At 39.1% G+C, this 27,970-nt stretch overlaps 1 protein-coding gene across 1 annotated transcript; it reads right to left on the bottom strand.

Moving 5' to 3' along the window:
• Nucleotides 1-10,436: 10,436 nt before the first annotated feature.
• Nucleotides 10,437-27,879, bottom strand: LOC126828635 (uncharacterized). Its single transcript, XM_050558520.1, has 10 exons — nucleotides 27,778-27,879; nucleotides 25,956-25,996; nucleotides 20,720-20,747; nucleotides 20,024-20,211; nucleotides 17,903-18,057; nucleotides 15,972-16,117; nucleotides 13,597-13,684; nucleotides 12,699-12,852; nucleotides 10,776-11,946; nucleotides 10,437-10,541 (listed from the first exon to the last, which is right to left on the bottom strand). Exons 2-9 carry the CDS (start codon nucleotides 25,986-25,988, stop codon nucleotides 10,777-10,779), a joined length of 1,962 nt encoding a protein of 653 aa, XP_050414477.1. The 5' UTR covers nucleotides 25,989-25,996; nucleotides 27,778-27,879; the 3' UTR covers nucleotides 10,437-10,541; nucleotide 10,776.
• Between the last annotated feature and the right edge of the window lie 91 nt (nucleotides 27,880-27,970).

Below are 27,970 nucleotides of genomic sequence, written 5' to 3'. Positions count from 1 at the left end.
GTGACATTTCCTGAAATTTAAAGTGACGCTATGGGGACAAAAAATGAAGATTAAATGAAATGGGGTTAACGTCCTAAAAACGCGATACTTCCAACAATAACAATGCTCAATTATTGAAGGAATTGGGGTCTTTGTGATATAAACATCAATTTAAAGTTTCATCAAAATTGGATCAAAGTTGTGACCTCTAGAGGGTCCACAACCTTGATATAACATACTCATACTGAATTAGTCGTTTTAGGTCTATGAATGCATTTATTTTTGTATTCATTTCTCGTCAGCCCTTGTTTTTGGTATTCAAAATGTAGGCCCAAAGGAGCCATTTAATTTAATATTCAAAATGTAGGCCTAAAAGAGACATTTAATTTAAAACATATCATATTGATATACCATATTTTTACGCTATTTGAGAACGAAGAGCGGCCATTTTGTCTGTCAGTTTTGGGCCGATTTTCACGAAATTCGAACTCAGCCCTCCTTAGGGTGTAACGGGGATATAATAATACGTTTTTTTAAATCGGATAAAAATTATGACCTCTATAGGGTCCACAAGCTAAAAACGTGATTTTTCGCACAATCAGGGGCCATAATTCTGGAAGTTAAGGTCCGATATGCGCGAATATTGAAAGAAACCGAGATCTTTGGGTTATAAACTTACATTTCAAGTTTCAACAAAATCGGATAAAAATTGTGACCTCCATAGGATCCACAACCTTGATATACCATATTTTTACGCTATTTGAGAACGAAGGGCGGCCATTTTGTCTGTCAGTTTTGGGCCGATTTTCATGAAATTCGAACTCAGCCGTCCTTAGGGTGTAACGGTCATATAATAATACGGTTTTTTAAATCAGATAATAATTTGACATCTATAGGGTACACAAGCCAATAACGTGATTTTTCGTACAATCAGGGGCCATAATTCAGGAAGTTACGGTCCGATATGCGCGAATATCGAACGGAACCGAGATCTTTGGGTTATAAACTTACATTTCAAGTTTCAACAAAATCGGATAAAAATTATGACCTCTATAGGGTCCACAACTTTGATTTACCATATTTTTACGCTATTTGAGAACGAACGGCGGCCATTTTGTCTGTCAATTTTTGGCCGATTTTCACGAAATTCGAACTCGGCTGTCCTTAGGGTGTAACGGTGATATAATAATACGGTTTTTTAAATCGGATAAAAATTATGACCTCTATAGGGTCCACAAGCTAAAAACGCGATTTTTCGTACAATCAGGAGCCATAATTTAGGAAGTTACGGTCCGATATGCGCGAATATCGAAAGGAACCCAGATCCTTGGGTTATAAACTTACATTTCAAGTTTCAACAAAATCGGATAAAAAGTGTGACCTCTATAGGGCCCACAAGCTAAAAACGTGATTTTTCGTACAAACAGGGGCCATAATCCATAAAGTTTTGATCCGATACATGCCAATATCTAAAGTAGCCGAGATCTTTTGGAGATAAACCTATATTTGAAGTTTTGTCAAAATCGGATAAGAATTATGACCTGTAGAGTGTCCACAAACAATTGTGGACGGACGGACGTCCGGACGGACAGGGGCGACGACAATGTACGTCCACATGAAAATGTGGGCGTATAAAAAAAACATTTAAATTTATCACCGTCACACCCTAATGACGATTGAGTTCGAATTTCGTTAAAATCTGACTGCAACTGTCTGACAAAATGGCGGCTCCTTGTACGTAAATAGTGTAAAAGTATATCATACCAAGGTTGTGGAACCTCTAGATGTCACTTGTTATCCGATTTTGATGAAACTTGAAATATATCTTTATATCCCAAAGATCTGAGTCTCTTTCGATATTTGCACATTTCAGACCGTAACGTTCTGGATTATGGCCCCTGATTGTACGAAAAATCGCTTTTGTTTTTAGCTTGTTCTCAATCCCCCTCTTGCAAAATGTTGGCGTAACTTGCCTGGCAACCACTGGTTTTAAATACTATTTATTTTAGCCTTTAGTAAAGAACTTACTAAATTGATATCTTGCCGTCTGTATGATCATGCGGATAACTTACTGTGTGATTCTCAGTACACTGCTAAAACTTGGTGTGAGCAGGCCACCTATGCACGGTGGTGAATTTAACGGGCCATAATGTTTAACATTGTTGTCAAACTTGAAACAATTAGAGAAGCTCCTAGATGACGCACAGGTTGGTGATGCCGGACGTGACTTAATTAACGCGTTCGAAACATTTAATCGGATGAGGATTTAATGATTTGGAAACAAGCTAGAACCCACTAATTGTAAGTAAAGGTGAAGAAGCTATTTTTGGAGAGCAGATTCCGCACCTATATAAAGGCCGCGTATAGCTGTAACTATCATATGACACTATAGGTGAACGTTGGCGTCAATCCGGAATATTTTATGATATCAACAATTATTATTCTGAATCCAAAAAATCGGACCAGACTTTGAAGACCCTCAGATACGGCTTCGAAAAATTCACGGAATCGATTATATGAATTTACAATTCCGATTGTGATATGATATATTTTTGGGGGTCAATGCCTGCTAGGCCCATCCTATTTTAATATATGGCTTATAGATATCTCTAAGAATTGACTCTCTGGTTGATAATATCGATTTTGGACAAATAGAATCGTTTTTGAAATGGGCTCTGTGTATTCATTATATAGAGAATCTTCTACCAGTCTTTTTTGATATCAAAAAATATCAAAACAAGTTGATAAAGTAACAAAAAACGAGGCTCTGCCGAGTTTTTTTTTACTTTATCAACGAGTGTTGATATTTTTTGATACCAAAAAAGACGAGTAGGAGATTGTATTTATCACCCAATCCCTTCTTACAAGCACAAATAGATAAATATAATTCTTTGCTGTAGATTTCACTTTTACTGAACATTACGGCGTAGTGATACATTAGATTATGAAATATAATCGCAGTAGATTATGAAATATATCACACAAGCGATATCTACTGTAGAATGTATTATTGGGTGATAAAGTAAAATTATACTTTTTACCACAATCCGCTTTTATAGAAAATGGCTCATTCGATTTTTTTTTATGTATATTTTTTTTTATACTTTTTGAAGGCACCAATGTCTCCCTATGAGTATCTCAACGCACCCGTGTGAACTAACCGGCCTATGGGTAGAGCAAAACAAGCATCAAAACTGACTGGTATTCCTTAATAGGGGTACCTGCCAAGTTTCATTCAATTATGTTCGCTGGTGTAGCACTTAAGATTAAACTGACAAGAGAAGATGATCAAGAATTAGACACCTGTCGTGGCCCAGTGTAAAAAAAAGACTGGCCAAGGAAGTTAATGATGACAGATAACGGTAAGAATATTGGCCTAGAGTATGCTAACAGCTAAAAACGTCCCCCTTGCCCGTTTTGCCATTAACGATATTTTTTCATTTTCCACAAATAAATAACGAAAAGACAGTTTAATCGATTCTGAATAATATGTAAATATTAATCCGGCTGTGAAATGTCATCTGGAAGCCATCAGTGGAAATGGATTGGATGTTGGTTTCCGAAATAAAATTTTAAAAAATCTCCCAAAATATCAGCCACGGCGTTTACTTCAAAGTATGTGCCGAACTCCAACAAGTTTTGGTCTAGGGCAAGTTCTTCTAGTGATAAACAAGTACAGTTACTAGGTGCGGGGAAAGATGGTGTGTATGAGGTTTTTTTTAAAATTTTAACTTTACTTGACCCGGATAATAATTTGCGAACACATGAAACGGAAATAAAAATGTCACAAACTGTTTATATTATTATGTAGCATGCAGCACATTGCACAGTTTTACTCCACTCTACGGTTTTGTCATATTAAATTATACAAATGTTATAAAATCTGAAAAGACATAACATAAAAACGTAAAAAGTATATTTGTATATATCTAGATTCAAAGAGTTAGAATAAATTTATTTCGCTGGGTCTTCTGGGGGTTCTCTCTTTTCTTGTATCTCTTTGCCGGGAATGTCGGAAACTGTAACATGTAAAAACCTTTTAGTCCACTTGCCGTGAGATTATTCTCCGAAAAATCTTAATTAAACTGCCAAGTCCGAGGAAAAAAATAATGTCCGAGTATAAGGCGAGGGAATAGTGAGTAAATCAATCTAGTTCTATTTTCTCGCCATGTCAAGTATTCTTAACCGTGATTGGGGACCAATGAAACCACTTGGCCCGAGAGCCCAGAGATGCCCAATCCACCTTCTGATTGTTTTAATGCCAACCTAATGCGGAATTGTGGCTATAAAACTGCGAACTTTTTAAATTCGAAACCGAAATCAGAGAAATAGCAGCAACAATCAGTCGATCACCATCAGCGTTGACTGGTTCCCTATCCCTCTGATGATGAAAACCAACCAGAAGCGAGATGTGATCGATGGTGTATGTACGCAGAATGAGCGCGATTGGTTTTATTAGTATCGCTGGATCTGGTTGGAACAAGGGTATGGTAGCAGGAAAAGATGGCACAATATTGTCATTAGGATAATGGTAATATGATGACGTCGGCGTATTGTAACTCTTTTGAAGTTCGACGGCACTTTTTCAGAAGGGAAGGGCACTTTTTCGAAAAGGAGGGTACAACTGCCGGAAGCTTGGAGAAAAGGAGTGCCCTTTCGTAAGGGAGGGCACATAAGCAGACACCGCTCTATATCCTGTTTGAAAATCTCAAAGGTTTCGAGCGTTATCAAACATTTCCGCTTTCTTTCGTTTTGGGATTGCAGCTTGGAGACAGGGGCGCCTTCTCAACCTCGTGGGTTTACTCCAGGTACTTCGGTTTCCTCCCACAAGCAAGCCCCCCTGCGCGTGCGCTAACATAACAAAAATGAAAATAAGACTTGTATACGATATTACCTTCAGTGCAAGCACTAAAAACAACAACAGCCAACCCTCTGATGGACACACGCTACTGGATTACTAGAATATGCAGCCTACGCCGCATGCCTCAGATGGTGCCTGCGGATATACGCTACTAGATTGTTTTTCTACGGCCTTGTAAAAAGGTTTATAGACGTTTATACCTTTTTTTGGGTACCCCAAACGCTTAGGATTTATTGCCGACCTCGTCAAAGGGAGACAACTACGTTTTTCTTCAATTATGAATTGAAAACCTCTTATATGCTATTCGGTTGGACATTTCATACCGAGCAATTTCATTTGCTGAAAGTTTTTCTTGTTTTTGTCCGCCACTGTTATAAGCAATAAATTTCAATATAGTTTTCATCCTTTTCACAGCCACAGTGTGAATGCCAATATCCGAATTGTTTGACCACCTAGTTCACCGAAGCCTACGTATTATAGTAAAGTTGTTATGGTTCCCATGGGTTGCGTGTTCATGAAGCAACAGCCGCGACCTAGCCGTTGCTTTTTTAGTCCGAAATTCCTAAACTTTTTTAGGTATGTTATCCCCCAGACACGCGATACAAAGACATACAGGAAGAGATTCGTTTACAGCCGTTGGAAGACCTTGCTAGCATAAGTAAATTTGAAAGGCGTGTACTAAGATGTGAACTCGGTCATAGCATAATCCTAGTGGAAAAGCGGAAAGTTCCAGCAACCTCGACAATGAATGAACCTTCTTTGCAACCCGTTTCTGACAGTGTAATACTATAAGGTTATTTTAGTTCTATGAAAGGTGCTCCATTTAATATTTTTTAGTGATTAAACAAATGGGCGATAACAAGAAATAGGCTAAGCAGTAGGTATTTTGCAAGATTCAAGTTTTTTTTTAGACTGACATTTTCTGCCACCATCAATTGCTAAAGTATAGGGTACTATCGTCCAGCCATCTCGTGCAAATATTTGCCCAATTAAATAGGATAATGTTGACATAAAACGGTGCCGATACGAAACAACCAAAAATGGTACTTGTCCCGCCTTAACAGCTGACACATCTATACTTTCTATATAAATAAGAGCGCGGTTAAATTTCCTTTCAGACATCTTTTAGTATTCTCGGAAAGACGTTCCCACAGCCTACTCGCTGTTAGGAAAGACATCAATCGGAGTTCCTAGGGGAACCTCATACCCACGGCCTCCTCGGCTATTGTGAAGACATCACCCGGCAGTCCGAGCCGCACAACTAGCCGCCTCGAAGGGAGGGAGAGAGAGAGAGATTTAACGTCCACTCGACACAAACTAGGTCATTTCGGGACTAACATGGTTCAATTTTATTTCCACAATTCGCTTGCGCGTAGGGGTCTTTAGCAGTGGGAGGAGACCGGGGGACCCGGAGAAAACCCACGAGGTTGGACAGGCGACCCTACTCGTCACGTACAACCGGGGAATCGAAACCACGCCAGTTGACTCAATGACAGACTTTATAGCCGCCTCGGTTTAGAGGCCAGGATACCGGTCATGCGGGGTTCGTAGAAGAAATAGAGACAATGTAGTTCCAGCAATATTTAATGATTTATAAAACATTAGAGTCCACAAGAAAGACCTCCAATAGGGAGATTAAACTTCCATATGCATCTTTAAGGCTTTTTAAAACATTGTTTTATAATTATTGGTATATATGGTGGGGTGTTTTAAACAGAACTGAGGGAGGTGCAGGGGCGGATCTAGGGATTTTGAAAAGGAGGGGGGGGGGCGCAAAATGAGAGCACTGACCGCGGAGACGGGGCACTTTAGGGGGGGTCCCCAAGAAAATTATCCGTCATTTCCTTGCATCTGTAGCCATTCCAAGAGCTATTTGGCTGATATTTTCGTCTAAGTATACGTTTGGAAATCAATGAAAAAGAGCCTTAAAATCGAGCAAAAAAGCCAGTTGAACGTGGGACTCGAATGTTGTCAAGGCGAGCGAGGCATTACGATGGGATAAAAGACGAATTTATTCCCTAGCCAATTCACTATTTAAGCCTTGTAACTTGTACTGTGTACACGTGAAACAATGCTACATCAAGTTGCACTCATGCGCGCCGGTGATGGGCATATACAGGGGCGCAGATCGCCAAAAATTAGTGGTGGGGACAATCCATGCGCGGGCGACTATTGGTATAGAGGGGGGTAGGGGGGTCCTCCCCCGGAATTTTTTGAAAACTAGACGCTCTAAAACGCACTCTGTGGGTATTTTCAGCACCATTTTCTGGCAAACAATTCTAATCCCTGAGGCAGCAAATGATACGAAATCTAATCTAAAGACAAATCTTCAAGCCACCGTTCACGATTTATTCTCTCATGTACACTACAAGAACTAGAAATATTTACACTACTGAGATTCCAGCTCCGCCTCCATTCCCAGTAGTGTTCGAAGACTACGTAAGGTCTTTGAGCAAAATGTATATTCAATTGGTTACACAAATGTACAGGCCTACAAATCTTTTAATTTATATAAACTAAAACAAGCCACACACACAGCTAAACATATCAATATTCAATCCCAATTGAAATAAATGTAACATTTTACTGTATTATTTATTGGTGATTAAAAATCCGATGGCAAAGGCGAATTTTCACACGTTAAAATTCAAAAATGGCGACCACATTGAAATAATAACTTTACGCTTTTTTAAAAGTTAAATCTAGCTGTTTATATTGTTCCCGTAGCTATTTTAATGATTCTGAGGAGTTTTTACCAATAACAAAATAGTTCAGAGAGTAATTCTTTAATCGAAAAAAACCCACCTTTTTAAACACTTTATTGAATGTTTTAAAACTTAAGAACAGTACACTTATATCCACTCTGCCCGTTTCTTTTCCCTTTGTCTTCTTTCTGGACAGCCCATGACAGGTTTTAAAAAATGTATTTTCCGATAAATTTCCTAAATTTCTAAACCATTTTCAAAACAGCAAAAACAATTCACTTGTAATAATAAGTACACGATTCTTGGCTCAGCTTACTGTACTCCAGAAAATAGAGGGTTAGAGTCTTAAATTTTAGATTTAATTGCCTATATTCCACAGAGACTCAAAGAGAGATAGAAACCAGTCTTTAAAAATACGTTTATTTAGTATGGCAGCAAATCTAGCAATGAAGGGTTCCCCGGATATACAAACTAAATCCTTTAGTTAGATGATTTACCATCCAGTATACCAGATAAAAACAAAATCTCAGTTATTCCTTCACCCTTTAATACCCAGCGTATCAGATATGCACATATTATAAACCCTATGGAATATTTTAATTATTTACTGTTATAATATGAATTATCACTTATTCAAATAACCAGCGGCTGCCAGGCAGGATACGCCAACATTTTCGAGAGATGGATAGAAAACAGGCTAAAAAGAAAGTGATTTTTCCTACAATCAAGGGCCATAATTCAGGAAATTACAATTCGATATGCGCAAATATCGAAAGGAACCAAGATCTTTGGGTAATAAACTTACATTTCAAGTTTCAACAAAATCGGATAAAAATTGTGACCTCTATAGGGTCCACAACCTTGATATACCATATTTTTACGTAATTTGAGAACGAGGGGCGGCCATTTTGTCTGTCAATTTTGGGCCGATATTTCACGAAATTCGAACTCAGTCGTCCTTAGGGTGTAACGGTGATATAATAATACGTTTTAAGTCGGATAAAAATTATGACCTCTATAGGGTCCACAAGCTAAAAATGCAATTTTCAGTACAATCAGGGGCCATAATTCAGGAAGTTACGGTCCGATATGCGCGAATATCGAAAGGAACCAAGATCTTTGGGTTATAAACTTACATTTCAAGTTTCAACAAAATCGGATAAAAATTGTGACCTCTATAGGGTCCACAACCTTGATATACCATATTTTTACGCTACTTGAGAACGAAGGGCGACCATTTTATGTCAGTTTTGGGCCGATTTTCACGAAATTCGAACTCAGTCGTCCTTAGGGTGTAACGGTGATATATTAACACGTTTTTTTTTTAAATCGGATAAAAATTATGACCTCTATAGGGTCCACAAGCTAAAAACGCGATTTTTCGTACAATCAGGAGCCATAATTTAGGAAGTTACTTTCCGATATGCACGAATATCGAAAGGAACCGAGATCTTTGGGTTATAAGCATACATTTCAAGTTTAAACCAAATCGGATAAAAATTGTGACCTCTACAGTATTCACAAGCCAAAAACGTGATTTTTCGTACAATCAGGGGCCATAATCCATGAAGTTACGGTCCGATACATGCCAATATCAAAAGGAACCGAGATCGTAGGGTGATAAACCTATATTTCAAGTTTCATTGAAATCGGATAAAAATTGTGACCTGTAGACTGTTCACAAACAATTGTGGACGGACGTCCAGACGGACAGGGGCGACGACAATATACATCCACATGAAAATGGGCGTATAAAAATCGGTCACCGGATGCAGCTGTACAATTTCAAGGACCCGGGCCTCAAGTGCCTGGGACCAACTCTACACTTTCTGAAATGTCAATAAAAGCTCTGGAATGATTTCAGTTTAAAAAAATAAACAGCAAAACATCGGAAATAAGTGGTGGGGACACAGTATATCATGTCCCCACCACTAAAAATATTGCTGGGGAAGCGTCCCGGTGTCCCCACCGGGATCTGCGCCCATGGGCATATACGCCGCCGATACCACAAGATGCTATCATTGATGTCTATCTATAGTCCCTCTATAGGATTGGGGCACCGTCAGCTAAACAAGAATTCGTTTGAAAGTGGAAGCATTAATTAGGCCAGACTGGTGTGTTTGAGTCGATGGTTCGAGTCATTTGGGATCCCTGCAACGGGTTGGGAAGGGACATATTGGGTCTGAGAAAAGGCACTTTCAACAGTAAAAAAGGGCACTGTCGAAAATTGGGGGGGGGGGCGTGCGTTTGTGGGTCATGACAAATGTTTAAAAATACCGTGCATGCAAGGAAGAGATTATTAACGTGTTCATCCTCCCGCCACGTTTTACAATTTTGTTCTCGCATTTGTCAATGTTGCATAGTCCCAGTAAGCTCGGCAAGTTAAGTAATTTGAATGAAATTATCAATATTAGGAACTAGGCTAAGAACGACCAGCTTTTATTTAACTTTTACATAATGCATCTTTAACGTCCTACTTTTCAACTCCATGCTGGCTAATGAAGACGGCATATGCATGCAGTGAACCGAGGTCACTTTGCCTGTACTAATTTCGAATTTCAACGGTCAAGGATTCTTTTACGTGGACGCCAGCGTGGACCATTTTTTTTTCTTCAGAACCAAAGGACTAGATGCCGTTCCTTGCCAGCCCATCTCCACCCTGCACCATTTACAAGGTGTAAAGCACGCCGAAAATATGCTCGGCCAACACCGTCAACGAATTCGGGAGGTCCATGTTAAGAGACCCACCGCCTTATTCCAAGGCATGTATATTGAGGGGGGGGGGGGATGCATTCCATAAAATTAGGGGATTCTTCTACCACATTCAAAGAGAAAAGAACACAACTAAATATTTCTACGGGTGACTAAATTTTAAGTTAAAGAAAAACAAATGAGAACAAATGATTTATACAAAACCAAGAAAGTCACATTCAATATTTTACGAATCGGTTGTAGTGCTAACTGAACCAATCTTGACTGTTTTGATAACCATGGAGCTGAAAAATAAGATCAATTTTAGCATTACGAAGTACAAGGTTGCCGACCGCCATATTAGATGATGGATCTCTAAAGAAGGAGCAGACCCGACAAGAACTTAAGTTCACAAGGGCGAAGTCTCCATTAAGCTCAGAATTAAAGGCTCGCAAGCTCTTCACGGAGTCGAGGAATTTAATTGTGCTTATGATCGACAAATGAATTTTAAGAGTAATAGGCTATCTACATATACTAACCCTAGTTAGTCGTTGGAGCTTTTTCTACACTGATATCCTTGACCTTCCCATCCGTGACAATCGTAATCTTACCACCATTTATTTCCTTTGTTTTCTTATCTCCGTTCGAAGAATTAGTACCCAGTAGATATCCATTGCCTATTTCTAGAGTAGCCGTTTCTCCGTTGGAACCCTCCTTTACGTGAACGGTATCGCCAAGAAGTTCTATAGTATGGATCTCATTACCCACGTGATCGTCGTTACTCGGTTCACCTTGCAAATTGTCATTGGGTCTCTCCAAACCTCCAAGATTATTCTGTAATACGTTATGTGTTTGGTGGTCCGTTTCATCATACCCAGGCTCACTAGCTCCCATCATATCTACAGGATTATCCTGGGGTATGTTTTCTGTTTGGTGATCTATTTCATCAGACCCAGGTTCACTAGCTCTCATATCTACAGGATTATCCTGGGGTATGTTTTCCGTTTGGTGATCTATTTCATCATACCCAGGCTCACTAGCTCCCATCAGATCTACAGGATTATCCTGGGATACGTTTTCTGTTTGGTGATCTGTTTTATCATACCCAGACTCACTGGTTCCTGTCACATCTAAAGAACTATCCTGGGATATGTTCTCAGTTTGAACCATTTCATCTCTAGGCGCATCGTAAATTTCGCCAGAATTATAAGTTTGTTGCTCAATGATATCTATAAAATTGCCGTTGGTTCCCTCCACATCTCCATTATTATCCTGGAATAGGTTGTCGGTTTGGTGATCCATTTGATCATATCCAAGCCCATCATGAATTCCGCCAGAACTACCATAATTGTCATTTGTTCCCTGCACATATCCATTACTATCCTGGAATATGTTGGTATTTTCTGTTTGGTTTTCCATTTTCGCATTTCCATGTCCAGACACATCATCTATTGGGTACGTTTCGTTCGCATAATAATTGGTATACTTAATTGCCGCACCTTTGTCAACCTCGGAGTCTTTGACAACCTCGATATCTGTGGGTGCATCATGTTTATGTGCTGCAAGAACATCAGCGCCAACAACGTGTTTACTTTTTTCGTGAGATACTAAACCCAAACTATTATACTTAACTCCCCGGGTTCTTCGTGTAAATTTCTTTTCCGCCGACCGCCTTCCTCTCTTGAGTACATTTGCGAGGTAACACGAGTTCTACAAATAAAAATAAATGCAATAATTTGCAATACAATATAAATAATGTCAATCTGATTAAAACACAGATCTTATTTCGTTTCGTGTTTTATAGTTGAAAACTTAGTTTTATTTGTCTGTACTACACTTGGATCTGGAAAAGTTTTATAACCTGCGTTCTGGGTGGCATGAGGGATTAGCCAATGAAATCATCTGTTTAGGCGACATTTTGGCGTGCGATGCATGGAACTGGATAAACCACTAGAAACGTCTACGCCGATTGATAATGTCTGACGTCATAGGGTCAAAAGCCGTTCGTACGACCTCTGACGCGACCTTTCACTACAACCGCTCAGATCTCCATGTAGTGTAGTCTATCAAAGTATATAAAAAAACCGAAATATAGATCCTTATTTTAAACAGATTGCAATAATTAGCAATACAAGATAAATGCAATAATTTGCAATACATATGGTTTGAGGTCTGACCTTTAAACTATACGCCATTACACGTTTCATCTCGAGCATTCTGCCAACAAATGAATATATACAAATATTCCATGTATCCCGATATCTTGAATCCAGAGCCAAATGATTGAATTTACTCTAAGTTCATTAGTGTGTATCGACCCATTTGTGCCATCCCGAGTTAGTTCAATCCATACAATATACTTAGCGCTGCATTATTCAAAATTCGATTAAATACACACTGGTAGCAAAAACCGTCACTAATAAAAATGGCGGTACGATCAACTCGTACGCCAATCAACCCACCTCATTACAAGCCGCCGGACAGATAACAAAAGTACATTTAAAAATTACACCTTCATTTTTCTTGATACGAAACATGCGGAAAGTTGGGCTGTCACCATATAAACCATTCATTGAGAAGCCTTGGTCATATCTCCAAGGAAACCCAGTACCACACCTTTTTTCAAAAAAAGAGAAAAAAAGTGAACGTTAATATAAAAATTGTAGAGCCACTCTTTCGAAATTCCAAACGAAATTAAAACTATTCGCAATTTCAAGTTACAAGATAATTTGGTACCGCCTTGATGATAAAAGTTTATACGAGGGCGACAAATCCCGTTTCATAATCATCCAATCTGATCATGACCTAAATATTTGATCAATTTGGTCCTTTAAAAAGGGGGTAAACCCAAAATCGCAAAAATACGTAGCACTGCAAACTTTAATTCTGCCAAAATGAAATGGGATCAACGTCCTACACCGATTTGGTATTAAAGACAGGCATAGACAATACAGTGTTCTATGTGGGAAATTTTGCTCGGACAGTTGAACTGCGGGTTTTGGACTATACGGTGTTCCTTGCCAGCCCCCTCCCACACACACCAGACTGCACGAAAACCTCACCGGAAAATCCGAATGAACGTTCTAAGTGAACATGGATATATCACGGGACCTCCAGGTTACCGAGCCAACGTCCTCCCAAAAGCCTAACGGACTAAGTATCGGCGATCAATAAATAACCTTACACCAATACCACAAACACTAAAAGTTTCGTCATATATAAAATTTCCACTTTTTTGGATAGTCGATACCCAAGGTGAAAGTAGAGTCAAGCCAACGTCCAACTACAACTTTTCCTCTAAAAGTGGGACTTCTGAAGTTCAATTGTAAAATTGTGTATTTATATGAAAAGTCTGTTTACCCGTCAGATAGAACCAGAAGTTTAACGGTTTTGTCTATAGACTCAGCTGTGCATTCTATTGGTTGGTAACCCTTTTCGTTCTTTTTAGCTGAAAGTATAACAATTAATAGGTTATCTAATATTTGTGGAAACTATTCTTGATATTTTAATTTAGCCGAAAACATTTAAAATTTCCAGTAGGAAGAAAAGGCTTAATATTCCTTTTTTTTAAAAAAAAAAAAAGAATAAACCAGCGGCTGCTAGGCAGGATACGCCCATATTTTGCAAGAGATGGATAGAGAAGCTAAAAACAAACATGATTTTTTGTACAATCAGGGGCAATAATCCAGAAAGTTATGGCCTGAAATGTGCAAATATAAAAAGGGACAGATCTTTGGGATAAAAAAGATGTTTGAAGTTTCATCAAAATCGGATAAAAATTGTGACCTCTAGAAGGTCCACAACCTTTGTATTACCACAGGAGTCTGACCTATGCATACACCATGTCCAACCAGACAATATGTAATAAAAAAAAAGAACAGGAATGCAATGCCTGTTGAAGACTCGATTTTACCCGCTCTCGCTTCGGCTTGTTTTTCTCAACAATTCGTAATGTCAGGCAATCAAACCTCACTCATATGTTTTTTCTTCAATCTAGTCGTTTTGATTTGCATAAATACTCCCACAAAACGATATCATAGCCACTTGTTTCCAATATTTACATTACTTTCGTCCATTTCCATTTTGTCACTGCCGCCATGAAAATGTGGGCGTATAAAAATTGTGACCTCTAAAGGGTCCACAACCTTCGTATTGCATACTTTTACACAATTTGCGTACAAAGAGCGGCCATTTTGTCGGGCAGTTTCATTTCGATTTTCCCGAATTTCGAATTCAACCTTCATTATGGTGGAATGGTGAAATATTTAAACTGTTTTTAAAAATTGGGAAAAAATGACCTCTTAGAGAATCCGCAAGCTAAAAATGCGATTTTTCGAACAATCAGGAGCCATAATCCAGGAAGTTACGTTCGGATATACGCGATATCAAAAGGAACAAAGATTTTAGTGTGTAATGGTGATATATTCACATGTTTTTTTTTAAATCGGATAAAAATTGTGCCTTCTACATGGACGACAAGCTAAAAACGTGATTTATGTACGTTCAAGGGCCATAATTCATGAAGTTTCAACTCAAAATTGTGACCTCTAGAGGGTCCATCAGCTAGATATACCAGATGCTATACACTATTTGCGTACGAGGGGCGGCCATTTTGTCCGGCAGTTTAGGCCCGATTTTCACAAAATTCGAACTCAAACAAAAATACGATGTAACAATGATATATTTGAACTTTTTTTTTTTTAAAAAAATCAGATAATAATTTGACATCTAGGAGAGACCTCAAGCTAAAAATGCAATTTTTCGTACAACCAGGAGCCATAATTCAGGATGTTAATATCCGCGAATATCGAAAGGATCCAAGATCTATGGGTTATAAACTTGCATTTCAAGTTTCATTAAAACCAGGAGAAAATTGTGACCTCTAGAGGGTCCACAACCTTGATATACCATATTTTTACGCTATTTGAGAACGAGGGGCGGCCATTTTGTCTGTCAGGTTTGGGTCGATTTTCACGAAATTCGAACTCAACCAGCCTTTGGGTGTAACGGCGATATACTAAAACAGTTTTTTTAAATCGAATAAAAATTATGACCTCTATAGGGTTCACAAGCTAAAACGCGATTTTTTGTACAATCAGGGGCCATAATTCAGGAAGTTACGTTCCGGTATGTGCGAATATCGAAAGGAACCGAGATCTTAGGGAGAGAAAGCTATATTTCAAGTTTCGTTGAAATCGGATAAAAATTGTGACCTGTAGAGTGTCCACAAACAATGGACAGACGGACGTCCAGGGGCGACGACAATATACGTCCACGCGAAAACGTGGGCGTATAAAAATGCAATGGAGTTAACGCACTAATTTTCTGCACCGCCGACTGCTGATGAAACCGGACATTTGCCATGAAGTGGCGCTATGGGGGGAAATTTATGAATTACATCGGACAAGGTTTTTTTTACGGCTGATCCAGGCCCGTAACTAAGAGATACATTGTCCATCAATATTACAGCACCCCTGAGAACACTTCCCGCCCCCTCGTTGCTCTGAGCTAGTAACGGACCCTGGGCCGATCCAATATACTACACGCTTTCACTCATCAGGCCCTTTGGTGCACCACTGACAAGGGAGAACCACATCGGAAAATACCGATGAACTTTCTCGCCAACAATGGGATCGAATACGGGACATACAGGCTAGCGAGTCAACGTATTGCCCCGCCCTATTTAGAGACTGAATTGTCAAACAGATCTTGTGTCTGCTTATAGTATTACTTACCAACCATAAGAGATCGGATCTTAATAATCTGAGATTCGGCAACTGATTTAGTTAAACGTCCATTGAGGATATCCGATAGGAAGATGGAGATGGCGGAAGCAGCGGCTATACCGGATGATCTCATTACAAATTTAGGCGGATTATACCTAGAATTAAAATCATGTTCAAGTAAAACAGTTCTATGGTACATGTATTTCTATTAAAGCTACGTTTCAACAATGATTCTCTTGTTATCAAGCACAATACTGATATAGACCAATCTGATTAAAACACAGATCCTGTTTCATTTCGTTTTTTGTAGTTCATAATTTCGTTTTACTGGTCTTTACTACACTAGGATCTGGAAAATTTGTTATATAACCGGCGTATTTTAATCAGATTGGATACAGACAGGAGCGAAATATATATACTAGGTAAATTCTTAACATTTAAAGGACAATATTGGTGTCAGTCATTATCACATATGTGATAGAACTGGTTAAACACATTCCAAATATAATTTTAACACAGATATCATTGCTACGATAGATGCGTTATGGAGCGTTCATGAAAGGCAAGTGACGAACACAAAAGGAAAACACTAGTTATCCTTCTATATAACTAACTGAAGTGATGAGTGATAATAGATTCACGGGCGAATTTCTGCTCACTAATAATTCCTTAGAAGACCAAAAGTTGTTATGAGACTGTGGGAGGATATCTGACAATTCAAAAAAATAAATGACTCACTACAAAACGTCCGTGCATTACCATGTTTTTATAAAGTATAGAATGTACGGGCTATTTCTATTTTTCTCGTTTTCCCTTATCTAGTGGCATTCAATTTTTTGAATTATTATACATCCTCTCACAGCCTCGCAGAACAATTTTTGGTCTTGGAAGGAATTATTAGTGAGCAGAAATTCATCCGTGTATCCGTTATCACTCGCGACTTCAGTCAGTTATATAGAAGGATAACTGGCGTTTCCTTTTGGATTCATCACTTTCCTTTCTTGAAAGCTTCACAACGCATATATCGTAGCAATGATCTCTGTATTAAATTTATATTTGGAACGTATTTAACCAGTTCTGTCACATATGTGATAATGACTGACACCAATATTGTCCTTTAATGAAATCACTTACATGTAATTAAGAGGACAGGTGACCCTTTGATTATAATAATGAAACTATATGCAATAATATAAACGTCTAATCGTAATATATACATATGTTTGGGTATGGGAAAATTCCAGAAAAAAAAGTGCCGAGTTTCAATTCAGATTTGGTATTATTAGTTTTAAACATACAAAAGCTATCGAGGGTACTTTATCTGGCTTCAAAATGCTATACAAATTGACATTTATTCACATAAGCCCATGGATGACCGAGAAACACCAGCGCCATCTAACAAATTAAAGTTAAAATGGACGATCTAGATTTGGCTTAGTATAGTAGCAATAATACTTGTAAATCGAGACGTTTCGCTATATCTTGTTACACACATCTTACGCCCACAACTTCGCTTAAAATAAATTTGACGGAGACTTAATATTCAATTTTCAGTAACTATTTTTGAACTACTATAGCAAGGACGGCGGTCTATTAATTTTACTGCTTTAAGACCCAAGTCTATATTCAATACGACCCGTCTTCATTTTGTAATTTAAAATATAAAACCTTCAGCTAGGCAGAATGATCAATAGAAATTTTATTGGGTTGAGCTAGGTAAAATATTCCAATAATTTTATAACCACTGGTTCAAGTCTTTACTTTACTGAATTTGTAAGATCGCCAGAAACTTAAGAGGTTCTCTCGCGTACTTTCGGTCGTAGATATTTGCATTGTTGCCGCAACACAGCAGCTTACACACAAATAATTTAATCATTGTAAACTGTATGCCTATGCACAAGTCGAGTAAGTTTTTAGCAATGCCTAACTTTTCGACTCACTTTTGCTGAAGTAAAACTTTGACTGCTATGTTGGGTTTGACAGGTGTAAAGACACATTCTACTACAAATCTTTCATCATCACCACCTTCCAATAGTTCGTGAAGTCGCCGGGTTTCTACTCGCAGGCCGTAATTCTGAAGGCTATTCGAGGTTTTCTGAAAATAAGGGTTCGAATAATTAATTAAGACGGGTTTTACATTTAATTATAATTAACACCACTTGATCACACGATTCAACACCCGTACGAACAATCTAATACAATTTAAACCAAATATTCCTTGTCATTTGGTATACAAAGTATTGCCTGCGTCATAGGCTTAGTGTAATTTAAACTACCGGGCAAAAGAAAGTTAACAAGTCAATTCAGTTTTATCTACATAATGTTACAATAAGTTTTAGACATTATCAGAAAACATTTGACAAAATATACTGAACGCAGGATACGCTGAATTTCGTACCGCCACGAAAAATCGTTAAGACCCGTGTTGTGTGTATTTCCTCGAGATTCGGGTGCATGATTGTTACATCCGGGGACAGAAGGGCGATTCGGTATGAAAGAAAAAAACCCATACAGAGATGCGAAGAACGAAAACACTGGAAGAACGAAAGAGGGCTATTGGTATTGCACAATGGGGGTTTCTCGACGGAAGCCGTTCCGTTGCAGTCCAAGCGCCATCAGCGATCTTTCCAGCGGTTTCAGCAAACAGGCCGAACTCAAGACCTGAAAACAGCTATATCCGGACATGTCAATCCGACGCCATTAAATCCGGGCATTCACGAGCCCAAAATAGGTTATCTTCCCTTGATATGAAATTAGTCCCTCTTAATACTCTTATCAAGTCTACCGATCCGTCTACGGAATGACAGTCAAGGATAATCACGACTTTTCTGCGAAAATTTTGACTGTGTGGGACATCCTAACAATAGACAAAACTGTAAGCCGATGGCAACATGTGCTTTTCAGATGAAAGTCGCTTCAACCTGTTCAGAAATGGTCGGGTTCGTGTTTATCGCCGTAGAGGGGAGAGATTGGCACCTAACTGTACCCAAGATATTCATCCGTATGCTTGATGGATTTGTAACCAACAGAAGAGAACAAAGCTATTTTTCACACGTGGAAATCTGACTGGCCAAACACATAGAGATGAAGTTCTGCAACCCGTGGTAGTGCCATTCATGCACAGCAACACGGTTACCATTTTGCAGCATGATATGCCCGATCACATACCGCCAGACTGGTTCGTGATAATATTTGAACGATGTTAACGTCCACACATTGACTTAGCCAGCATGTTCTCCTAATAGAGCACCCCTGGGATCAACTTGATCGGCAACGGAGGCAACGGATACCTCAGAAAACGACTTCGGGTTGATCAAGCTTTATTGCAAGGGGGGGGGGGAGACTTCAACTCGACAAAACACTAGGCCATTTCGGGACTAACACATGGTTCAATTTTATTTCAATAATTCGCTTTCGCCTAGGGGTCTTTAGTAATATGAGACAACCCGATGATCCAGAGAAAACCCACGAGGTTGGACAGGCGACTACTCCTCGTCACGTACAACGGGAGAATCGAAACCACGCCAGTTGACTCAATAACAGACATTATGATACAGCGCGCACGTGCTAACCATTCGACCACCCAACCCCCACGAATGGCAAAGGATTCCTGACGTCATAAGATGGCTAACGACATCCATTAGACCCGTTTTGGCATGTATCGATGCCCACGCTACTAATGTGTGTACTCAAGGTCTTCTTAATTGATCTTAAACCCTGACTTGTGGCCAGAACACTATTGTTAATGTTTTGATTTTTGCTTCAGACATTGAACGAACGTTGAACTATGCAACTAGATCACAGCTAGACATTTCAGTTCAAAGTTGACAAAGGTCTAGAGCTGGGGCCTAGGTCAATCGAAATTAGTTATTGAGTAAAAATGAAATGGGGTTTAACGTTCTACCCCGATTGGGGTAAGTAGTTAAAGCGACACCAAGCCTTCCATTGAAGATGCGGTAGTCACGTCTATCACAACGCATTTTTATGGTAGATTTGTACAAACATTTATGTGAATGAAATAAACCTCTGATCATTCGTCTTTTCTGCCAAGAAAGACTTACCTCAAATACACAGTCTATGCCAGGACCGGCTTTGTAGCCCACTTTTAGTTTAAACGTGGCTGTAGACGTATCTTCTGTAAAACGACATACTTCGTTGTTTTTACTGTAGGCTACAACGGCTACCGCATCACCAGTGTATGTTATACTACCAATCACATTACCGACTGGTTTTCCACATTCTACATCCACTGCAGGGAAAAACAAAAGCCCTTTATCACGTGATGAATTTAAAAATCAAAAGCTACACAGTTTTAGGGTTTAGTAATTTAGTACAACAGGATGTGCACATTCAAGAACATAAGCAAACAGCAGGTTAGTCATTTTCGTATAAATTGACTTGAACCAGTTTTCTAGTAGTCGTTGATGTTTTAGTGGGCTCCCGAAAGACTCAAATATTAACTTATACAATACGACCGAAAGATGGCGTAGTGCGTTGATGAAAAATAAAATCTTTAAAGCTAAATTTAGACCTGTAAATCAATTTTGTGAGTGACAAGATTCCATTTTCCGTTAACACTGCCGTATTAAGGGATAGGATCAGGCTGGCAGCACAAACTGCACCATAAATCTCCCATAACGACATACAAATTGCATTTGTGTGAGTGACAGACAATGCCCCCCCCCCACCTTTCTATGATTAAGGGCCTCAAGCCACATATTGAAGTATGGGCCACATGTTAAATATAAAATACTTACATTGAGCATCGACAACCAAAACAATCCACTGAAATAAAATAAAACTTTATGAAACATAATAAAGTAGCTAAGTCTCTAACTCAATATCATCCGAATTCTTCAACATTGAAAACACGAATTATTTGTCAATTTAAACCAACACCTGAAAAACACGTGCAAACACAAACTCGTGAGGTCAATCGATGCAAGTTTGCTTAAACTGAACACGCACACGTAACTTGAACTGGAAAAACAAATCAAAATTGTTATTTTCATCTTTGTTAGAAAATGCCGCGCCTTTCAAATGTAGAACGTCTACGTGCTATAGGTAGGCTCTATGCTGGTCAGTCTGTGGTCACTGTTGCAAGAGCCTTTAAAATTGTTCACGCCAGACAAATCCCTTCTTACATGCACAAATAGATAAATATAATTCTTTGCTGTAGATTTCACTTTAACTGAACATTACGACGTAGTGATACATCATATACTATTCAAAAAAAGTAGGGGATATTTGATTTTGGGGGCATAATACTAAAATATGCAAATGACTACGAAAAAAGTCACTATAGAACCTAACAGAAGAAACATTTTCAGTTACATGTGACGCCCAAACGCACCAATAGCTACCGCATGGAATGCAGGTGATGCTTGGGATCATCATGGGGGTCCAACCCAAGATTTGCACGACTCTGACTTTGAATGTTACAGTCATTGTGGCATTGAATTCCAGGGTGGAAACATCAGTTTAATTGTTTTAGTGACCAGAAAACAAATTTTGATATGCGTCGGCTTACCCAAAATGAAAGGTTACGTGCCCTTGGCATGCTACAGACGACGAATGTTTCTCAGTCTGTCATAAGCAGGCTATGGTCCAGATACCGTGATACACAATCTGTACAGGACAGACCACGCTCAGGCGACAACTCAAGCCCAGGATCGATTTATCCGTACCTTGGCTTTGAGAAATCGTGTCATCACAGCAAATCAGATCAGCGCTCGTCTTCAAACAGACACTGGTGTGAGAGTGAGTGGCCAGACGATTCGGAATCGACTGCGTAGGGGTCACCTTCGCGCCCGACGTCCTCGCGTGATCCCTTGTTTGAGAGATCATCACATTCAGGCAAGACGTCGTTGGTGTAGGGATCGTCAACACTGGGATAATCGACGCTGGAGCAATGTGATGTTTTCAGATGAGTCAAGGTTCACTGTTGATTTTTTGGACAGACGTAGGAGGGTGTGGCGTCGTCGAAACGAGCGCTTCCAAGACGTTAACGTCATCAGACATGATCGATTTGGGGGTGGTTCTGTTATGGTGTGGGGAGGCATCACTGTTGCTGGAAGAATGGCTTTACATGTTGTTGCAGGGCGTGTTACAGGCCAGTACTACCGGGACAACATCTTGGCAGTCCATGTTGTGCCGTTCGCACGACGTCATGGCCGCCGTTTCATCTTCCAGGATGACAACGCAAGATGTCACAGGGCCAGGATCGTTACAGGTTACCTCCAACAACAGAACATCACCACATTACCTTGGCCAGCACTGAGTCCCGACCTCTCCCCCATCGAGCATGTCTGGGACATGCTTGGACAGAGGTTACGTCAACGTCAACAACGTCCTGCCAATGTCCAAGAACTTGCTGCTGCGTTGCAACAGGAATGGGACAATCTGGACCAAAATGACCTTAGACGTCTCATTAGGAGTATGCCACGTCGGATCAATGCTTGTTTGGCAAACAGAGGAGGATTTACCCGTTACTGACTTGGTTGTGATGCTGTGGTAACTTTGCTGTTTGACCCCGGGTATCATTTTACCCTTATAATGGTCAGTCTGTGCCTTACTTAGTCTAACGATCATTTGGAATAAATCGATGAATGTGAACTTCATTTCATTTTGTCATTTGTTTCTTCGTCAGTTTCATTAGGTGACTTTAATAACACTTAAAAATCAAATATCACCTACTTTTTTTGAATAGTATATTTTGACAGCAATTCAACCATTCCAAAGTCCTTTATATTGACCCAGTGTTTCCATCAAGGCCAATTGAATAACAATAGTTCACTTTTAATTAAAAAAAGTTATTTTTAATAATGAACTGTTCTTTGAAAATAAAAAAAGTAGTTCCTTTTCAACTGCGAGATATCGCAGTATATTATGAAATATATCAAACAAGCGATATCTACTGTAGAATGTATTATTGGGTGATAATAATTAATCTTAGAGAGTGCTTCAAACTGGAACTATTGCCGACCGCCCAAGGGCTGGAGCGCCACGTGTGACGTCACTCCAGGAAGATCAAGCAATACGATTACGTTACCTTAGAAACAGATTTGTCACTGCAACCTCCACCAGTAGAGAGATGTTTGGTGGAAGGGTAACTGCACACACTGTTCGAAATCGCTTGCAGGCTGCTGGTCCTCGAGCTCAGAGGCCCTATAATGGACCAATATTGACACCTCTTCATCGCCGTAACCGACTTGTGTGGGCCACAAGACACATAAGATTTACTCAAAGACAGTGGAATTCGGTTGTCTTTAGTGACGAATCTCGATTCACTTTGAGATTTGCCGATGGCAGGGCCCGAGTGTACCGCAGACGAGGTGAACGTTACGCTCAAGTATGCGTCAGAGACGTTGACCGATTTGGTGGCGGCAGCGTCATGGTTTGGGGTTCTTTTTGTGCACATGGACGTTCTCCTCTTGTTGTCCAAGGGAACTTAAATGCTGTCCAGTACAGGGATCAGATTTTGCAACCTGTTCTTCCGTTTATGCAGAGACATGGGCCTGGACTAACGTTTCAACAAGACAATGCTCGACCCCATACAGCAATTGCTACCCAGAATTTTTTAAGAAATACCGGTGTCCCAAGTCCTGGATTGGCCGTCGCTTAGCCCAGGCCTTAATCCTATTGAACACATCTGGGACGAACTGGGTCGACGTGTTCGTCAGCAAGTGAATCCACCACTGACGTTGCAGGACCTTCAACATGCTCTTGCTGAGCAGTGGCGACGTCTTCCTCGGGTAGTGTTTACTAATGTTCTGAGATCCATGAGAAGACGTTGTGTGGCAGTACGGGACGCTAGATGAGGCCACAGCCGTTACTAAACACTTTATTCCGATTGTTCTCCAAGTCTGAATTTCATTTTGGAGGGTACTGTGACATCACGAACGTTATCAATGTCAAGGACTTTCGGCGAGACGTATTCTTGCTTTCTGTTGATGTCAAGGTCGTCTGTGCACAACATAACACTAAAATAGTTGCCTTAAACCAAATATTAAAAATCTAGTCCCAAAAATCCCGAGTGTCAAGTTTTTAATTTGGCTGAGTATATGTAGACTGGAATAACCAGATTCTAGAAATTTGCATTCGATTGAGACTGCTGGCTTTTTTCGCCGAACATAACTGATTTGAAATTAGAATAAAAACGGAAACCATTGAATGTAAATCAGTTTATATACATTCATATTATAGTATTATATGCGTTGCGACCTAATTGTATCAATTTCGAGGTCCCAAATGTTAGCGATTTAGCTCCTTTAATCTTTTATTTCACATCTGCGTCATATGCAAGAACCAGATCAACCAAGAGATCTCTTGAAAATGGGTATAAAGAGGATAATGTCGGAATTTGCTACTAGTTCGTTTTTAAAGGTGTAAAATACCCTTAACACCAAATATACCACATGTTACTCTGTACTGCGTACTCAATTCACAAGCACTTCGATTCGGAACATTTATGTAAAGTCAAATAACTTTTGAAACATCAGATACCCTTTTCCATAGAAATTTCTATAATTCATATTTGTCAAGAATCACCATATGCCTGAAGCAATGGCCCGATAAATCCCTCTCTAGCCATTGCTGTATTGAGACTGCAAACGTAGTTCTTGACGGAGCGTGTCCATTCTCATCGTCCAATCAAATCTCTCCCGAGTAAAATGTACGGAATTTTCATTACTTATCCTGGTGACCCCTTAAAAAAATCCTAGCGTTTGTTAGCACCGATTTCAAGAAGAATTTTATTTTACCCATGATGCATCGGGAACAAACATCGATACTCGCATATGTAAATTTGGCCGTTGCTGACTACTGGAACGAAAATTCGACTCAAATCTCCGATATAAATTCTATAAACGCGTACCAATTATTACTCCCTACCTTTAAATGCGATAATTCATTTTTGAAAAAATCCATGGATTTGTTTTATGAAAAAAAAGCACATGTATTTCTATTCAGTTTGTTTTAAATACATAACATACCTTTCTCTTTGATCTGCTGCATGGTCCAAGAGATGATAGATTCCACGTGCCCGGCGATTACCAAATGTTTATATTGTAAACGCCATAAATAGCCACACTTGTTTTCAAGTTGTAGAACAATCATGGCGATTGTACGGCGTACAAAACAGAGGCAGGCCACGCCCACATCCAGTTCATACCTTGTCAACCACACTGTCCACATCCGGCTAGCAATATTGCAGCTGACTGACGTTTTTTCACTATCAGTTTACTGAAAATATTGCTACACAATGTCTGATAGGTACATATTTTACTAATTAGACGAAATAAGTAAACCAATTGTGTAGCAATAATACTTTCAGTAAACTGTCAGCCAGGAGGTAATTGGTAGTTGAAATATTGCTAGCCGGATGTGGACAGTGTGGTTGACAAGGCGTGAACTGGATGTGGGCGTGGCCTGCCTCTGTTTTTGTACGTCGTACAATCGCCACGATTTAGGGTTTTAATTTTTTTTTTATTTGATTATTTCTGTAGTTTTGTAATCGGAGTTATGACGTAATGTAGCCGCGTTTGTCACAAGAAACTTCACGGCAACATATTTAGAGCTCTGGTTAATCCCGATTGATTTTGTTACGTCGTATTGTACTGGTTGTTGGTCGGACTGTTAACCAGTCATAATTTGGGACAGAAATTTGCGCCGAGTATGGCATTGTTCGAGGAGGATTAGGTCTCACAAACAAAACACTGCGAGGAGTACGAGAATTACGGATGTACCCGATTGTGAATCCGATCGCATAGTCAAACTTTCGTATAACAAGATAACTGTTAATCTTATCCAACCACACCGGGTCACAAATTAAGATTTTTTGGGTGGCGGTAAAAAATGGTATAAAATTTGAAAGAAATACTGGCGGGGGAATAAAATGGAACCCAGGATATAACAGATCTATGGCAAGGTACATAGTATACATATTGTAGATTCGATATTTTTGTATAAACACAATTTAAAAAAAATACTTACCAATAACGTGGAGAACTGGTAAATTGAAACCATTCCACAAACTGAAAATGTAGACGTGTAAACTCTTAAAGTTGCAATTTCATATTTTTAAGTTATATTTTTAAAATTATTAAAATAAAGCCTTAAAATAGATGGTATCTATAAACAGTCCTACCTTGTTAAAGAATAATCATTAATCCTATAATTCACTATTGCCAGTTGAGAAATGGGCAAAAATATCATTTTCTTCTTCAAAATCCAACGTTTGAAGATAACTACTCCATGGTGGAGTATAGAAAACAAGGGAGGTAATTGGGAGGTAATTGTGTTATTATTTCCGGTGTAAATGAGTTTTAAGTGTGAGAATAACACCTATGATCGTATGATAGTGAGTCAACAACCTATTGAGCAAAAGACATAGAAATAATTATGTTTTGACTTTCTTAGAAAATATGAAAGTGTAACTTTAATACCAATTTAGTCTAATCTATCATTTAAAATAGAAAATACAGCTGGCTACCGACATTTTTTGGGCTAGTTACATTATCGTAAAGCACGTTGTGAAAATGAATTTGAAAAGCGAAATTAAAACTTGGATACTATAGGCGTTTTTGTGAACCGATTAGATTAGACCGATTAGCTATTATATGCATTTGTGAACCAAGTTGATTATGCTAATCGTTACATTTGTGAGACGATTTAACTCAACTGATTAGGCAAATCGACCTAATCGTCCCAGGAGGTGTTTAGGCGATTAGATTTGACTTTTTCAAAATGGCGGAATGTTCGACGCCGTAAGTAATTTTTAATGCTTATTGTTTTTCTCCATAAAAAAATGTTTTTTTTAAACGCATTTGACGTGTTTAATGTTAACTTTATAGTCCACAAGAATGTTAGATCACCTCTAAGCAATTTTATTCATTTACAGTTTTTTCAATATATTCCTCGATCCTAGGTTTTCTCAGGACACTTTTTACATGTTTTGTCACTTCAGTTTTCAAAAAAATACTTGAACTTGTTGGACATAGGAGATTGTTTCTAACGGCAACCATTTTCCTTTTTTGCGTAGATAACCTTCATTTGTCTTTAACAAGTCATCAATAATTAGCAGAGACAATTTTTTTTTCTGATCGGTGTCCGTGATGGCAGCCATCTTACCAAATCGTAATTATCAAATTTCACATTTGTGGACCATAGCTAATCAAATCGAAATCATACCAAATCGTACTAGCAAATCAAAACCTAATCTAATCGACTCACAAAAACGCCATATATGGGCAGGATGGATAAGTAAATAATATTGTTATGAAATGGTTTATTATGTCTTTCCATTAAGCCTCAAAAACCCAACCTTGCGGCAGTATTCATTTTTATTTTATCGTGTTCACAGTACCCTTAAGCAGGCTGAACACCGTCAACCTCTCGGTAATCGGTTGATCAACATTTCAAACCCAACACTAAGTTGACCAAACGGCGTAAAAAGTTGGTCAACACATACCGGCCAACATGTTGCCGAAAGAATGCCGTGTTGAGGAGACAACATGGCAGACATGGAATGGACACCAGACACATTAAACAAAGTCATGCCCCCAAAAGACAGACCGGTGTATACAAGGTCCATTTATATCGATCGTGTTCACACTGCTTTACTCCTGCAGAAACACTACTTCATGCTACTGAGATTATACGTCAACAGTGTTACACGATAACTTGAAGAATGTTAATAAAAAGAAATATCTCAGACTTCGAGCATGCAAACACGTTTCACCTATTGTAATATGGTTATGGACGATCTGTTCTGTGGGACAGGTCCCTGGATTTGAACATTTTAAAACGTTCTTACCGTTGTAGACAAAACAGTTTTCTGACGCATCAGCTGCTACGTTGATTGTGAAGCTTTGCGATTCACCCGCTTCTATTTTAACGCACGTGATGCCGTGTGCGATGCGTTTACGGGTGTCAATCAAACTTCACCAATACTCTAGCCGAAAGAAAAGTACAGTCTTTCATTTCAAATTTGCCGAAATTAACTTCGC

This window comes from Patella vulgata, chromosome 7, assembly GCF_932274485.2.
Source record: "Patella vulgata chromosome 7, xgPatVulg1.2, whole genome shotgun sequence".
NCBI classification, from domain to species: Eukaryota; Metazoa; Mollusca; class Gastropoda; family Patellidae; genus Patella; species Patella vulgata.
This window is presented reverse-complemented; position numbering and strand designations above follow the sequence as displayed.

Excerpts from the sequence above, each read along its gene's own strand:
- LOC126828635 (XM_050558520.1), bottom strand. The coding sequence starts at position 25,988 with ATGGTTTCAATTTACCAGTTCTCCACGTTATTG. Across the intron at positions 20,748-25,955 it reads ACCAGTTCTCCACGTTATTG|TGGATTGTTTTGGTTGTCGA; the intron begins GTAAGTATTTTT and ends ATTTTATTTCAG. Across the intron at positions 11,947-12,698 it reads GTCCGGCGGCTTGTAATGAG|AACTCGTGTTACCTCGCAAA; the intron begins GTGGGTTGATTG and ends TTTTATTTGTAG.